General features: G+C 38.3%; 1 protein-coding gene across 6 annotated transcripts in view; it reads right to left on the bottom strand.

The window, feature by feature from the left end:
* Window positions 1-18,072, bottom strand: part of svild (supervillin d) — a 226,291-nt gene that overhangs the window by 12,679 nt on the left and 195,540 nt on the right. For 3 of the 6 annotated variants that reach the window (XM_081393653.1, XM_081393656.1, XM_081393655.1), the window contains 12 exons: window positions 16,112-16,259; window positions 14,956-15,101; window positions 14,642-14,817; window positions 13,744-13,882; window positions 13,357-13,654; window positions 12,919-13,176; window positions 12,610-12,817; window positions 11,941-12,074; window positions 11,053-11,208; window positions 10,771-10,914; window positions 10,086-10,198; window positions 9,774-9,929 (listed from right to left, as the gene is read on the bottom strand). In XM_081393653.1, the coding sequence (XP_081249779.1) occupies window positions 9,774-9,929; window positions 10,086-10,198; window positions 10,771-10,914; window positions 11,053-11,208; window positions 11,941-12,074; window positions 12,610-12,817; window positions 12,919-13,176; window positions 13,357-13,654; window positions 13,744-13,882; window positions 14,642-14,817; window positions 14,956-15,101; window positions 16,112-16,259 (2,076 nt within the window). Of the gene's footprint in view, window positions 1-9,773; window positions 9,930-10,085; window positions 10,199-10,770; window positions 10,915-11,052; window positions 11,209-11,940; window positions 12,075-12,609; window positions 12,818-12,918; window positions 13,177-13,356; window positions 13,655-13,743; window positions 13,883-14,641; window positions 14,818-14,955; window positions 15,102-16,111; window positions 16,260-18,072 lie in introns of those variants that run through there. The other 3 variants (XM_081393654.1, XR_014032158.1, XR_014032159.1) reach the window with 3 other exon arrangements.

The following is an 18,072-nucleotide window of genomic DNA, read 5'->3' as shown; positions in this document are numbered from 1 at the left end:
AAAAGGCAGCAAATACACATCCCAATTTTGCCGCCGCGGGAACGGCGGCGGTAAAAGTCGCATTCTGGTTGGGCACCATCTGTAGAAACAAAATTCTGGCACCGTTCCTAAATAATATAAAATAGAATGAGCTAACAGAGTCAATGGCAAAGGATCTGGATGAACCTATTAAAGAAAGTGAAATAATTGAGACAATCTCTACGTTGAAGAAGAATAAAAGCCCAGGACCCGAAGGATATATAAATTAATTATATAAAAACTTTAAAGAACTAGTTTCTCCGCTCTTACTAAGAGCATATCATTATGCGCTGCAATCTGGTAGAGTGGCACCCTCGTGGAGGGAAGCAACCATTGTTGTAATTCACAAAGAGGGCTAAGATCCTGCTGAATGTCAATCATATCGGCCTATTTCACTGTTAAATAGTGATTTACATATATTAACCGCCATTCTTACTAAAAGTAAATTAATTAGTCAAATTATACATCCGGACCAAACCGGATTTATCCCAGAGAAATATTATGGAGATAACCATCGCAGAGCGTTAAAGGGCATCTTGCAGGTTAGACTACCCAGTGAGTCAATGTATAGAAAAATAATGTAGGAACTAGATTTAAATATAAATATATACTTATAAAACGCTATTAAGGCTACTAGAGTCGTTTTTGTGAGAAAATTTTACTTCCGCATCTGAAAACCGCCGGAAGTGACGTAACAGGAGGGAGTGCGGTCAAAGTAAACAATAGGAAAGCAATGGATCGCAATGACAGTTCGGACGCTGAGGAAATTGTAAATGTTTCCTCGTATGACGGACCTCAGCGATATAAGTTAATTATGAGCCTGCTATGCAGCCAAGAGAGCAGGACAGGCCAGGATTAGGCAGAACAAGGGGTTTTGTACAGATTGAAAATTAATTATAGAACTATTTATAATAATAATAAGTTTCGGCTGCAGACTAATAACAAACACATAAATGCATTACATTACAAGTTTATGTAGGATATGTTCATGAATTAAATTAAGACAAGGCACATTTTGTAAAACAGATGTACAATGAATGATCTCTGACGGATCCGTGAACATGATGTTTCCTACCGGCGGGACATTCTAAAACGCTTAACGTGAAAAACGCTTAACGTGGCTTACTGTACTAAGACAGTGATATTAAAAGACCAAACTCAGTACACATCATATTTATAAACCACTATGTATAAAAAATCTGATGAGTCCAGAAATTGAACGCAACGCGTTTAACCCTCTGGGGTCTGAGGGGTTTTCTGGCCCTGGAGGTGTTCTGACATGCTCTGACATTTGTGCTTATTTCTGTTACTTGTGACATTTTCATGGCTAAAGTCTGATTACACTGTATTTAGCACAAACTCTGCTACAATAATATGTCAGCAGCATGTATGTAAAAGTTTGCAGTTTTGAGATAATGACATTTATGCGTGGTTTGTGAAAATACAAAAAAAAATTGTCACTGAAATAAGGTCATGAAACCCATACTGATTATTTCTTCACAAGACTTTTGAAAATTGTATCATGTAGCCTAGAATATTTGCTCCAAAACTATGTGAAAATCATCCTAACTGCTCATTCAGATAAGACAAATATATTGATTTAAAAATTGTAAGACGTGTTTTGTGTAAGAAAGCTTTATGCGAGGAGGCGTGATCACATCATTAATATGTATGGATATCACACGTGAGAAAGACAAAGAGCCTCCCTAATGGCCCTATTAGGAGCTAGCAGGCCCTGTCATTCTAAGCAACCTTGCACAAAGAATGAGGAGATTTAAAAAATAATGGCTTTTTGATTGTTTGGATTTATTTACAACACAACATAATCCAAAGATACACAACAAATGCCAAAAAAGCACATTATTAAAAACAATGATCCAAAGACAGAGACCTTTGTGCCATTCCTAAAAACATTGTACATACCTTTCATTTCCAAGGTGTTTGATTTTCACTTTACCATGTTCATATACATAGACTCATGTGAATGTTGAAGTCAGCAGGACTCAGTGGCATCTGGGCCCTGAAAAAAAAAAAAAAAGAGTGAACATACTGATATCAAGAGGCCTGCACGATTTTGGGAATAAATTTTAGATTTTTCTGGTTAAAATTGCTTTTTAAAATTCACAGAACACACACACACACACACACACACACACACACACACACAAATGTTTCCAACAATATATATAATATAATGAACACCAGGTTTGTTGTGCCTTGTAGGCATAGGCTATGCGCAGTGCTGCATAAAATAATAATAACAATAACCTATAGCAGCCTATAAATCTTCCAAAAGATTTCAGTAACAACTACACCAGAGAAAAATATATTGATTATCATATGTTACTTCAAATGTTTCCATTCGTTATGATGATATGAAATGAGATAATAGTAAAAAGATAAAGCCTAATGTTTGGTGCGTTTTGCTTTTCAAACGCGATCGCGCTGCAAAATATGATACATTCAAACGCACAGCATGCTCCAAAATATGAAACATTATGGTTACCATATTATACATATCTACGTTTGAGCAGATATCCACAAACACAGTAACAGTAAACACGGGTTTAAATATTATAATATTCACCATATATCTACATTTACATTTATTCATTTAGCTGACGCTTTTATCCAAAGCGACTTACAATTGCTATATATATGTCAGAGGTTGCACGCCTCTGGAGCAACTAGGGGTTAAGTGTCTTGCTCAAGGACACATTGGTGTCTCACAGTGGATTCGAACCCGGATCTCTCACACCAAAGGCATGTGTCTTATCAATTGCGCCACACCACCCCGATATAGATATATCTAGCAACAGTTCAAATGCAATGTGAAGTTTATGCAACAATAACTAACTAATAATTAAGAATTTCTTACCTTACATCTTTCTTGTCTTCAAATAGCGTTCTTCTTCTTCTGAGGTAAATCCAATGTAAGTTCAGGCGCGTCTTCCAAACTCGACGAAAAGCAGAGACTTGTGAAGTTTTTTTGTGCTTTGTTTTTGAGGTAACGAGCGCGTTCGCGTTCCATGTGGAGATTTGCATGTGAATCTCTTTTGCGCGTGTGGGCGTGGTCAAATTAAAAATAATGAGCAAGCGTTTGAGATACTGGACATCTTGTTGGTTTTATACAAATTACTTAAACAGAGAATATTTGTTTTCAGTTTGAATTCGATCATTTAAAAGTACACACTTAAATGTTTACAAAGGTATATGGCTCATATATGTGTGACAAGTATTCGCTGAGTTTTGTTTCAGTTTATAGACATGCTCAAGAAAAAAAAGTTCACCGCGATGGAGAGGCAGAAAGCACACCCTGTTTATTTTCTTTATTTTACAAAAGCACAGTGTTTTGATTTGATTGAAAGTGGACACATACTAAAGTAGAAATATCACAGATTCTTTTTTCATATTTCTTTTTTCTGTATGACCATAAATGACAGAGTAATTTAAGTTTATTGTGCTACTATGTGAAGAAAATCCAGCAAAACGCGCCGGCGCATTTGCCGACCTCAGAGGGTTAATTGCACGTTAAGCGTTTTCTTATAACGGTATTCTATGGGAGGAAAATGCTTTGTAATGCGCGTGTAATTAAACGCGTTGCGTTCAATTTCTGGGCTCATCTGATTTTTTATACATAGTATGGTTTAATATGATGTGTACTGAGTTTGGTCTTTTAATATCACTGTCTTAGTACAGTAAGCCACGATAAGCGTTTTTCACGTTAAGCGTTTTAGAATGCCCCCTACCGGCGCCTGAACCACATTCTGATGACGGACCGGGCGACCCGATGAAGATGCTGTGACAGTGTGCACATATCGCGGTCATCATATAACTCCATCATATCGCAGGGATTATAATCATCCAGTCTATAGTGAACGCTACACACTACCATGTTTTTCGAAGCAGATGCAGAAGTGAAGTCCTGTCTTTTCACCTGCACATAACGCAGGCAGGCACGGAAGATAGCACCATCCTGAATTGCAATCATCCAGAAACCTGTGGACTCGAAGTCCTGACAGGCCATAATTCACAATAATTTACCACGACAATGATTAATTGAAATACAATAACCACCCGAAAACACACTGAATTAGGGCTGGGCGATATATCGATATAAAAAATATATCGATATATTTTTGAAATGCGATATGGAACTAGACCATATCGCATATATCGATATAGTTCAAATTTGCGCTGTGATCCTTGCTCCCCGCGCCCCCGCCCCTCCTTTTCCACTTTGCGTGCGTGTTACGTGCATGTTATGTTATGAGAGGCGAATCATGACTACTTCAGAAAACCCAGCACAATAGGACCTACCAGGCAGTGACATAAGTGTACGCTGAAATAAAGTCTTTCACCTCAGAAAAACGGACTTTCTGGTCCTGTCAGCCGTTATCCTGTACTCGTAACGTTACCGCACACTCTTCAATTACAAGAGCAAATGCGGCACGCGCTGTGTATCGCCTCACTTTATATAAAGTGCGAAAGAAACTACGAGCATGCAACGCCGTTACGTTGTAAATTACACACAAAAAAAAAAAGTAATGCAGGTATGATTTTCATTCTGTTCATCAGGAGCAGTTTCCATGTTTCATTATTGTTAGTATTGTGTATTCACCATGGTTACTGTCGTTTCCATATTAACCCCATAATGCCATTTTATTTTTCTTTGTGTTATTTTTTATATTTTTAAATGACTGTAGTGGCTCATAACAACATTGTATTAACAAAAACTAGTTTGGGACTGCTATTTAATAGCTTTAGCATAGGCCTAATGTTTATTTATTAGTATAGTCTTTACTTTTTGCTCTCACTTTGCAGAAAAATTATCGGGATATATATCGTATGTCGATATTCAGCCTAAATATATCGGGATATGACTTTTGGTCCATATTGCCCAGCCCTACACTGAATCACGACCGCTCTTACTGAACACCAACCTACTCTGCACTGAGTGAACGCAGAGCCCGGCAAATGACTCCCTTTGATGACGTAATATGACGCGATGATGAAAAAACAGCTTTTTCAACACGGTCAAGGAAACTGTCACGTTTCTACTCAATTTGTGCCCTTATGTCTTGCAAAACAATTTTAAATCCTGCATTAACTTTTCATATGGTATTTTCATACGAGTTTATATATTAATTTTGAAAGAAAAAAAACCTGCAAGATGCCCTTTAAATATTATGAACTACACAAAATCTACAGGTGCAAAGGCAATATTCTTATCACTTGATGCTCATAAGGCATTTGACCAGGTATCTTGGCAGTATCTAATCCAAACTCTTAAACGGTTTAAATTTGGCCCCAATTTCAAACACTCTACACAAATCCATTCGCCTCAGTGAGAGTTAACAGTTGTAGAACTGGACGCTTTACTCTACAACGTGGATGCAGACAAGGATGTCCATTGTTGCTCTTGCTGTTTGCTATCAGCATCGAACCCCTTGCTCAACTCATTCGGGACGACAGTGCAATTAAGGGAATTGTAATTGGAGGAGAGGAACATAAGTTGTAGTTATACACCGATGATGTCCTACTTTTCCTAACAGAACCTGAGACAACAATTCCATTTTTAAAAAAGCTAATTCTCAAGTATGGGTACTACTCTGGATATAAAGTGAATATGGATAAAACTGAGGCCATAGAGGTTAATGGTCAAATTTCAAAACAAATCCAAATTAAAAGCAGGTTCAAATGGCCCAAGAATGGGTTTAAATACTCGGGCATCTTTATTCCCTCCTCTTTGTACCAGTTTTAGGACACAAACTATAAAAAAGTGATTAAAAATATTAGTGAAGATTTAAATCATTGGACAGCTCTCCCTCTCTCTCTTATTGGCCGTGTTGAATCTAGTCGTATGAATGTCCTGCCGAGACTCTATTTGTTTCAGATGTTACCTATAGAAGTGCCAAAAATCTATCTTTGATTCTCACCATATCTTTGAAATTTGCTGAATAAAATAATTTCTAAATTAGTTTGGCAAGGAAAACGGCCAAGAATAAGTCTTAAAATACTACAATCGGCTAAAACAAATGGTGGGCGGGGACTCCCAAACTTTAGGTTTTACTTTTGGGCAGCTCAATTGAGGCTCCTGGTGAGAGAAGACATAAAACCCGGTGGATCAATATTGAAAAGAGCCTCTGTTCTATGCCACTTAAAATAGTACCCTTTTCCAGTGTATCATTAAAAATGCCTCCATGGGTGAATGGACCAAAGTTACTTTAAAAATTTGAACTATACAAAGATCATTTGGAATTCAAAAGGAAGATAATAAGGGACCGTTCGGTATTTATGGAAGGGGCCACCGGAGGAAAATAGGGGAGGGTCATGTCTTTTTATTCTTTGTTAAGGGGAGGGTCATCCAACTTTTTTTAGTCTAGGGGGAGGGTCACCCAACTTTTATATTCATTAAAACAGCAACATTTCAAAGTGGCTTGTTTGGTGCTATTTTTTTCCATTTAGCTCCATGTTGATCTCGCGTTATCAGCCCCCCTTCGATATCAGATGGGTCTGACCCAACAGAAATCCAGTTTGGCGCTGTTTGACAGTGCGCGCGCACTTCATTTCGCGCTTAGAAAAAGTGCATCATGTCAGAACAGAACGCCAAAGAAATGTTTACCCGGCAAAGCTTTAAAGCACGAGCAAATAATGAACTTTTGTGATTACGAATAAGTGCACAGTGTCCTGTGAGTGTAACTCTACTGCTGCATTAACATGTGATGTGAACGTACGTCGAGTTTTACAGTAGGCTATTGGGTCTGAGGTGCCAGAACTGCTGATAGAATGTGCGCTGTAGCGATAGCCTACTGCCATATTTTAGTTTACATTCTTATTTTGTTTCCACGATGTGTAAGATGTAGGGCTACCACATCTTTAAATTACTATTAGTATTATTTAAGTTAACATAAAATAGCCTACATAGACCTACACCACAACTAGTTGAGGATAAATTCGTTAAAATTGGGCGATTCCAGTGAATGGACGTGACATTTGCAGTCAAAACTTAAAATAAAAACTCTCAGAAAATGCATTTAATAGCCTACCAATATTTTGAAACGTCTGAGTCAAGACATTAGAAAAATATCAGTCTACACGTGCGTTTTATATTTAATATGAGGGAAATACACATGTGACGTGACACAAAAAAATCTTTAACTTTTAGGTGGCAAAATATTTTTTAGTAATTCTATAAATTACACTGTGCAAACCAAAATATATATACCCACCGGATGAATAAAGATCGGCCTCCACAGAACATAAAATATAATATTATTTTTATTTTATTTTTCGCGTTCGCATTTATGTGAAAAAAAAAATGTTACGGGCGTGACAGTTCTCCATTACGGACATGACTGCTCTGAAGCGACTTAAAATTTTCACAGAGACCTCAAACAGAAAGCACAAAGCCTTTCTTTAAAGTGAATTTCGTTTTTTATTAATTTTATCTTAATTTAAATCAATGTTTCATCTGGATTTAATAAAGAAATAGGCTAGTCTAAATAGAAAATAGATAATCATGACACGGAGGCGCGGGCGAGTGAACTGGATTCGTCTCATAAATGAACCGAAACTCAGCGTAAGGTAGGCTATGCTACTTGCCTCACAGACCTGAGAAATATATAGAAAGGTTGAAATGTCTACTTTTAAACAGAACAATTCATAACGAAAGAAAACAGACTGTTCTCAGCTTAAATGTGCATTTCTCTCTGGCGGGTTCTGAGAAGATCGCGACGCATCGTCAACTTCATCTTTGCAGTAGACACAGAAAACACTTGTTTATTAATAAACCTAGCTATATTTGACATATTAATAATCATTAGCCTACTTTTGCCGGTTCTTTGTGACAGCTTTTAGATGCTTTATTCGCAACGCCACCCATGTTGAACGCGTCACACCGCATCAGCACCGAAAACATGTTTTTTTTTCTAATCTAAAATCAAAAATCGTGATACGAGCCGAATCGTAGGTTTGGTCTATCGTTACAGCCCTAGTAAGATGAGAAAGCAAGAGTTGATGGTTTAAAAAACAAACAAACAATGGCTATCTGAACATCTTTGCCAAGCGCAAACCAGTACAGAAGTAGGCTAATCAATAAATTATCGGGGAGGGTCATGCCTTTTTTCACAATCATTTTGGAGGGTCATAGAAAAATGTATTGCTAGCGAAGGGAGGGTCATGTCTTTTTTGACAACAGATCTCAAAACTCCTCCGGTGGCCCCTTAAATAAATAACGAACAGTCCCTAACCAGATTTTTTGAACGCCACAGATAATTGAAAAATGGAATCCATCCTGCTCAGATAAGTGCTGGAGAAATTGTGGCCAGCATGTTGGTAACCACACCCATATTTTGTGGTCATGTCCAAAATTAAGAAATTACTGGAAAGATATATTTGATGCCCTTAAAGAAATCTTCCATTATGAAGTCCCAGAAGACTAATAGCCCTTCTAGGTGTGCATCCAGAGGGTCTTGAGGGTAGAGCTAAAATATATTTACTACAAATTTTACTTGCTGCAGCCATTAAATGTATTACATGCAGATGGTTAAAACCTGACCCTCCATCATACAACGCATGGATTCAAAAAGTATGGGATTTGTACGAAATGGAACAAAATCACATTTGCATTATGACTTCAGAAAACTGTTTCCTTAAAAAGGTGGGCTCCTGTAATGCCTTTAATACTCCAGTGATCATGAGTTATACTATCATATCCACCCTGTGTTCATCTCTGTCTTTCTCCATTATTTTTATTTATATATAAATAAAAATTATATATATATATATATATATATATATATATATATATATATATATATATATATATATATATATATATATAAATATAATAATAATAATAATAATATATATATATATATATATATATATATATATATATATATATATATATTTTTTTTTTATTATTATTATTATTCCTCTCCCCTTTGAAGAATTGTCAATATTGTGGGAACATGATGGACTAACATGTTAAAACCCAATGCCATACGGTATTGTATGTAATGCTGTGGTTCTAAAAAAATAAATAAAATAAAAAAATTTTGGGATCTCATTCACTGCTTTTAGAATCTTTACTTTTTAAAAATGTTGTTTGTTTTTTCAAAATATATTTTTATATAAACATTTTAATGACAGTATATTTATTGAACAAACAATACTCTTTTATTTATCAAAATAAACAGAAAATAGTGCAAACTTTGCTAAAGTGATTGCTTTGAACCAGTACTTACTTAGACATTATTAAAAATATATTATTTTAGCTAAAGTATTTGTATCAATACTGTGTGCCTTTTAGACAGTCACTAATAGACAGTCACAGAAAAATAAGTTGTGAAAGGGTAAATAAACCCCAAGCAAATGAACGTCGTTGTTTGTTAACAATTGTGAAGCATGGCAGTGTTTTACAGGGGTCTTTGTTCATTTCATGGTTCTGAAACCAACTGCTCAGAGGTTGCCACTGTGATTTTTACAGAGTTTCAAACTATTCTATTGTGTAGTAGCCTGTGTGGAACAATATATTCATTCTTATATCAGCAACTATAATCTGCCATGTTCCAAAACTATGTCATTTTTTTATTTATAATTTTAAATTTGATGATGCTGTGATTTTATTCAATTTTATTGATATTTTCACGTGATATTGTTAGATTGCATGACATCAGATTGCAGGACTTTTAGTGATTTGATACCACTGGTAAAGGGCATATGTGAGCCTCATTTTATAGGTTTGTTACCTGAAAGTCTTTATCTGACAGGTAGCACTCGAGGCGCAGAGGGTCCACTCCCTCTGGCAGGGGTTTGGAAGTGAGCTCCTCCACAGTGTACTGCAGCCTGCTGAGTTTAGACAGGGCGTCTTTAACCAGAATCACTTTATTATGGGCTCCTTCAACCTGCACAGACATTCAGACATACAGTTTCATCATCCATTGGCTTCAATATTAAAGATCTTTGGGCTTTATTAAAATGTATGATTCATATATGAGAATCCTTTTAAAACTAAACAAAAATCCTCTGGCATTCTGAAAGCTATGGGTGGTGTAACGTACCCGTACTTTAATATTTGGGTCTTTCTCCCAATAAGGGAAGATGTTGGTAAAGGTGAGTGGTTCTGCACCAGCCAGGATCAGGTAGGCCTGAGGAGCCCGTCTGGAGTTCTTCTCTGAAAAACAAACACAAGAAGGTCATTATTACACAGCAAAGCAATAAAATATGCACTATATATGTTTCGTAACTTGAACTTGACGCAAAAGAGAAAGCAAATCTGTACTGTACAGAGTTCTCTTTTCAGTCTTATCGCGCATGTTTTAAAAGCACATGAATGAATGCGACTGATCATATACTGTAATGCTATCCAAACGATGCCAGAAAGACACATTAAACAGGAAAAAAAGGAATCACAAAAATTAAGACGTTCATTTTGACAGCCCTAGTTGTTACTGATCGAAAATAATAGTTAATGCATGTTGTTGTTAGGAACCTGCCAGCTGGAACATTTGGATTAGCACATACAGTAGGTCTTTAAGCCTGCTCCTGGAGATCCACTGTCCTGCAGAGTTTAGCTCCAACCCTAATCATACACACCTAAACCAGCTTATCAAGCTATTCAGGACTGGATATAAACTTTTCAGGGCAGTTTATTGGGCTCCAGGAAAGAGGACCTCTGGACTAGCATGAATTTCCTTTATTAAACCATCCTGCCCTCTTTCCTGAGTGAAGATTCCATCTCCTAACCTTGGCAGTACTGTAGCGTTGTTTCCATGGCACACTTCCTCTCACTGTCCCAGCGGATCTTGGCCGAGCCGGTACATTCTGTATCTTCTTGTTGCTGCCCTTGCCACAGGTACACTTCCATCCTGTTATCCACCAAGAACAGAGCTACAGAGAATAAAAACAGAAAAATGTATAGAAAAAATAAACTATTGACACCGCAATGTGCAACACATTGATGCAATTCAATGTCAGTTGACATTATGAAAATCTGTGGTTACAGTCACATGTAATGACATTATGTACCAGGCTGAGGGGCTGAATACAAGTTCTCCTGCAGGAATGGCATGGCCATGATGGTTCCTGTCACTTGGGCGGGCCCGAACTGTTCCTCTTCCTGAAAAGTCCCACCGCTGGCACTCAGACGGAAAAGACGTGGTGTAAAATTGTACTTTCCTGGATCTGCACGCACACAGAGACAGTAATATACTAGAGAATATACCTGAATCACATAATAATAATAATAATAAAATAAAAAAATAAAAACCACATGGGCCCTGCTTAAAAACGTATTAAGCTGCCTACATAGGCTTCATTTTAAGGCATCACAGACACACTCTCAACATAAAAGCTGTTCTTAACAGACAGTCAGCGAGATTATGGTTCCCAGCTTTTAGCCCAATTCTAAGGCAACATTGCATGTGACTCATAAAAATATTCCAATATGAGCTCAGTAAAAAAATCTATTCAAGACGAGAGAAAAGTCTATTAGAAATATAATTCATGCGATACCAGTTTTAATTAAAATTGTAAAATAATGTGCTACTATATTTTAGACTTATTCCAATATTGAGCTGTTAGGATAGCAACATGCTAATGGAAAACCTGAAATCAGTGGTTAGTTAAGTGTCCTAATAAAAAAATACTAATAATCAATTATTCCCAACTGTAATATTTTTAGACATACTAGAATATTGTTCATAGAGAGTTTCAAATCAGTCACTTATGAAGTTTCATTTCAGATTCTGCCTTCCTTTGTCAGAAGTAGACAGCAAAAGAGCTCACTAGATTTGGAACAGGGCAATGGCATCATAAGGAAATATTATGCATGTGTATGATTATAATGACATATCAATTAGCAACATTATAACAAGGAAACATCGATTGCTTGGAAATAAACATTTTCTTTTTTACCTTGCAGCATGCAGTCATAGGCTTTCCTGTCCTGCTTGCCAAGAGCATCCCAGAATTGCTTGGGCTCAGTTCCTTCCTCTATTTCAATTACTTTCAAACTGCTGTTACTGTTCAAACCCAGCTCACGAGGACAACTGTAACATGCATATAAATACATATACACACACAATCACCACATGGTCATTAAATTCCTTTACAGAAAAGTCTAAGGGTGTACTCCCACTAGGCACGGTACCGAGCCCACACAATTGTCCCCCCTCCCCTCAATTGTTTGCGACTTTACTCGCAAGCTACAATTCCTGTTCGTCAATGAAGTGAGAACCAGACCCGCTATAAACCTAGATATACTCAAATTAATTGAAAAGTGTACTGTCCAAGCAGTAATAGAAGATGTTTGCTGTTGTAATGATGACACATAAGAGTAGAAGCTGTTCTGTGTTCCGGTGCAGTTAGCGATCACACTACATGCGTACCATGCCCAAGCCCAACTTAATCGCGCTCTGGCTCACCACTTTCAAGAAGGCCAGGGCATGGTTAGTGAACCACGCCCGGGCACGGTGCGATCACACTAGTCAAACGAACCAGACTTTGGGGGCCCAACATGCTTGGGCACGGTTCAGATCACCTAGTGTGAGTACAACCTAAATCTATATGGGTAAATCTGCTCACGTTTGAGTGAGGCGCTCCACGGTCCTTTTGCCCACTTCCCGGGCACCGGGATGAGACTTACAGCCATGCCACAGGTAGAGTTGTCCCTTTCGTACCCCCAGCAGCAACAAACTAGCACGAGAGCGCAGGCTGTCACAACAGCACTCCACTTCAACCAGCGAGCCCTCCATTACTGTCTCTCCACGCACACAAAACAAACGCCAGTCTCCTGACAGAAAAACCACACCAAAATAACACACACACATGGAATTACTGTGAGATATAAAAGAGGTCTGGTAAGTTTTGCTCATTGTTATCTTTGTTTATTACCTGTGTTGTTAAAGCTATCCTCCCTGGAGCCCTGGTGGATGATTAGCCCTCCCTGGAAGAGCTGGAGGAAGCAGGGTGGCTCTTTGCCCTGTGTGACCAGCACTTGCGCCCCCCTGTGGTTGCCCAGCTCTACCGTCATAAGGGCAGATGTGCCCCGTCCACTGACGCTGGAGCGACGTCCCTGCCAGAAGAAGCATGCTGTGCGTTCCCTGCCTGGGCCAGCTGTACTCACTTCACCAGGCTTCTGTCTCTTACCCACTGCGAACACATACGATAAAATATATTTTTTAGCCTCTTCTAGCTTCTTTTGAATTATGTCACTTTCAGCTTGCTGAGGCTCCCGGCCCCCCTGGTTGACAAGCACTGTATCACCTGAAATGATGCATACTAAGTACAAAAGTAACATCACAAATAAATGAAGTTCCATGCCTCACTCACCAACATTAGTGACAGAGTATTTCCAGCGGATGACATAGGTGTCGCCCTCGTGCAGCTGACTCACACTCTCTGGCGGGATCTCAAAATCATCAAACTCACGGATGTGCCATGAGTCCACAGCAATGGTGGACAGGACAGCCTGCCGCCCATCCTCAGAACGGACCAATCCATGACCTCTCTGCACGTCAACACCCTCCAGCACCATCTTCACAGAGCCTGCTGTTCCCGCCAGCATCTCTGTGACGTCACACGGCTTCAGCTCAGAGTCACAGGTGGGAAGGTGCTGACAGACTGGACTCTAGAGGAGAAGGACAAAATGCAGGTTGTCACTATCTTTTCAAAGGAAAGAAGGTTGGAATCCATTCTGAGTGTCTCGCTGTCTGTTACCTTCAGCTCCTCCACCACCGGTTCATCTTTGGGGGGTTTCCTCTCTGCCCAATCAAGAAACTTCTCTCGGAATAGAGCGGTTTCATTGTGTTCTGACAGCCGGCCAAACAGGGCCCAGCTCGGCCTGCCCTCACCTTGTCTGCTCACAAACACAGACACAAGTGAGAAAAGGAGTAGGATTCTTATGTGATTTGGTTCCAGTAACAGTTCTTGAATGTCTACATTCTTTAGTCTGAATTGAATGTACAGAGAGAGATTGACTGAATACGATGAAACAGTACAAACACAAACAGACAACACTTCTTTCTACTGCATTGTCCTCTCTAGTTACATAGAAAAAACGTAAAACCAAAGCAACACGTGTAGTACAATTTGTGAAAAAAATTACTCTTGATGAAAAAATGACTGACTTTGACTAATTCAATCAAAAAGATTGACTCAATGTTACAAGTCTAATTCAGTGACTCACTAACTGAACTAATTTATTTTCATCTTCTCAAACTTAAAACGAGAACTATTACTTACTAACTTTGTTCATGTTCATGTTCAGTGTGTATTTGAAGATACACATTAAAAAATGTCACTTTAAAAATATTGATTGTTGTTCCTAGACTAAAAGAATAATTTATTAAATTTACAAAAATAAATGCTTTTATTAATCTCTAATATGCTCTAATCATATATTTTGCATATATCAGTCGTTTTCATGTGTCCTGGTTTTAATGGCTGTTCTTGAGATTCTACTGAGTTAACACATTTTTGAGAGCTTTATAAACCACTCTCTCAAGGCTCAATGCATCGCCAACAAAATCATAACCTGGTAAGAATTTTATTTTATTTTTTATCACAGACAGAGAACATGAGCTAAGCAGGAATAGTCAGTGGAGGTGTCACTCACTTAGGGGTGTCTTTATTGGCTGAGGATGGGTCGAGGGGGTTGATCCTGCATGTGCTGTAGTCGTATGCGCCACTCCAGATGTGTTTGCCCAGCTGCACTGCCACTTTCCTGTCACTCAAAGAAACATCTTTTCCTGTCCAGACGTACACCTCGCTTCCAAAGTCAAACACCAGCGCCTGCCACACACACAAACACACACACACACACTTTGAGTTAATTTCAGAACAATGGGATCAAGCACAGTTTACCAACACACAGACACTGATCATCCACAATTGGACAGAACCGCATAGAAGAGCCTATAAATGTGACACCTCCTTAGAGTTGAGAAGAGAGACACTGGGAATGGATGCCCAGGCCTCCTCATAAGGAACCAGCTTATCCTCCACCAGCCTGTAGACACAGTTTGACTCTACTACAGCACTCTCATACAGTTCATCTTCCTCTGGCTCCCCTGCACCTGTAAAACACACATGCACACATGTAAAAACATATCTCCACAAAGCAAACTGCAGCCATTCAAATTGACAGTATATTAGCAACATGCATTTAACTTCCATAATTTCACATATTCCTGAGTAAAACTAAATATATAGCCAGAAATACTGTTGGACAGGACCGTTTTTTAACCATTTGCATGCAATCTGATAATGGACATTAAAATACAGTATGTTAAAGGAACCGTATGTAAGATTGTGGCCAAAACTGGTACTGTAATCACTTTCAAATTACTGTATAGTGGGGTATCCCCCCAGGCTATAGGCTGGCATTTTTTATCCGACACGTTCGTAGCTGCAGCTGTGGTAACTAGAGCAGAGCTGGCAACCCGGATGCCGAAACACTACTGACTTGGTGATTGGTAGATAGGTGGAGGGGGGTGGAGCATCAGGCCAAAACACAACATGACAATATCAACATCAGTTGAGGGCTGCAACTTAACTTTTAAATGACAATATCAATATAATTGACAATATAATTTTATGATTAATTGAAATACACTTCTTACATACGGTTCCTTTAAGCCTCACCCTCACAGTCCTGTGAATAGCTTTTTGATTTTACCAGTAAGTGTGTAGTTCTGGAATTGTCATAATTTTCCACTAAATTCAGCACAGAATAAGGGGTAAAACGTGGACATAGCATGGGAACAACATGGTTATTCAAATGCAGTGTCAAGAAAAAACACTGTTCTTTTGAAGAAAGAGAAGGAACAAACTTCATGGAGCTTCTGAGGAAGTTAGTGTAAACTATGGCAATTTAAACTAAAAAAACAACAAGTAAATCAACACCAAAATACTGCAAGAATGGAGGATAAACTGAACTTGATTATGCAACATTAGTAAATTCTAGCCTAGAGTCAATGGTCTGTATATACAAAATTACACATGAATATGTGTTTAAGGTGAGTGAAATATTGTCATTTCAACATCTGTGCAGGGCCTGGATAAGTGTTTTTGTAAGTGCCTGTACCTCTGTACTCAGTCTTTCCTCCCAACAGACTCCAGAACTCTTTGGCCGAGCGGTTCTCTGTGTTGATTCCCTCCTCCAGCACGGTGATCTGAGGAGCTTTGCAGCCCAGATCTCTCTTCGTCTGGATGTACTGAGCCATCTCTGAGCTCTGATACACACACACACACACACAATTTGACACAAACTTGTTTTTATATCCACACTTTCCATAGACAAAATGATTTTTATACTGTACAAACTGTATATTCTATCCCCCTACACTAACCCTACCCACCACAGAAAACTTTTTTACATTTTCAAAAAAAAAAAAAAGAAAAAAAAAAATCACTTTAGCATGATTTATAAGCTGTTTTCCTTGTGGGGCCCGACCAAATGGCCCCACAATGTTAAATGCCAAACACACACACACACACACACACACAGAGAGAGAGAGAATGGGTCACTACTTTTAAAAAAATCTCATCTGTTGTTACTGTTAAATAAAACTATTTAAAATAATTTTCGGTAAATGAAATAAATTGAAATAAATAATAGATGAAAAACTTAAAAAGACACACAATTCAATGTGTTGCCATAGCAACTAAACTGGAATAAATAAGTTTGAGCTGAAGAACTAAAATTACTAAAACTAAAACAAATATAAATACATTAAAGGGTAACTAAACCTTAAAGCAACTTTTTTTAGTTAATGATCTGTAAGACTGGGGCTTTATTAGTGCTGTTCATTGATTCAAGTAAATTTTTTGACATTTGGGTATAAAGTGTTTTAATTCTAAAATATATGGTGTAAAAACGTCTGAGTGCTGCCCTCTTCAGGTTGTACGTGGTTACTACAGTTGAATTTTCCTATTGGAAGTTGTGGTGCCCTGTGTCGTAAGAGGGCACCAGCTCACCACACCCTTGGTACAAGCTACCACGCCCTTGGCAGCCCCTCTATAAAAACATCTTGTTCCTTCAAAATCACTGTAGGGAGTCAGGAGTTGGAATTGCGAGTATTGAAAACGATCAGGATAGCGTATATTAGCATCTAGTTAGCATAGCATTTATATAGTTATTTAGATTATTTTGTGTAGCCTAGGTAGTTAATTAGCAGTTAGTGTAGTATTGTTAGAAGCATAGTTAGTTAGTAGCATAGTATTGCATCAGTTAGGATAGCTTCAAGTTAGCGTAGATTTTTAGCTTTAGCTTTATCTGTATTTAGTACAGTTTAGTACAGTACATAGGTGTAGTGTTGCTGGTTGCAACAGCACTGCTCACGCTGAAAAGCGACGCAGTGCCAAACACTGCTCCTCCTGCATGGACTCCATCACTACAGCGGCGTCTTGATGTGAGTGAGCATATATTTTTAGTCACAATTTATGTTCTTTCCTATTAGGCTAAAGTTAATCCTCGGGGGTCGACAAACGCGCCGGCGCGTTTTGCTGAATTTTTTCGCAGGGCAGCCAAATAGACTTAAAATACTCCGTCATTTATGGTCATACAGACTTAAGAAATATGAAAAAATAAACTGTTAAATGTCTACTTTTTTATGTGTCCACTTACAATCGAAACAAAACATGCTTTTGTAAAATAAAGAAAATAAACAGGGTATGCTTTCTGCCTCTCCGTCTCCGTGAAATTTTTTTTTGGAGTACATCTCTAAACTTAAACTAAACTCAGCGAATACTAGTCACACAGGCATGAGCAATATATCTGTATAAACATTTAAGTCTCTGCTATTAAATGATCTAATTCAAAACGAAAACAAATATTCTCAGTTTATGTAATCTGTATGAATAGATAGAGATGTCAGTCGTTCTCATGGCAACTCATCTGCTTATGTGAACATGCCTACAGAGAGCGCGCACTATTGAAACGGGTCTCAGGTGCACGCCGTATTGCCAGTGGGGTGGAGTCAGACTCTGACCAGGGGTTGAGTTACCCTTTAAAGCTAAATAAAATGATGGGGAAAAAAGCTTTTT

Source organism: Scardinius erythrophthalmus (genome assembly GCF_964197995.2).
Source record: "Scardinius erythrophthalmus genome assembly, chromosome: 18".
NCBI classification, from domain to species: Eukaryota; Metazoa; Chordata; class Actinopteri; order Cypriniformes; family Leuciscidae; genus Scardinius; species Scardinius erythrophthalmus.
This window is presented reverse-complemented; position numbering and strand designations above follow the sequence as displayed.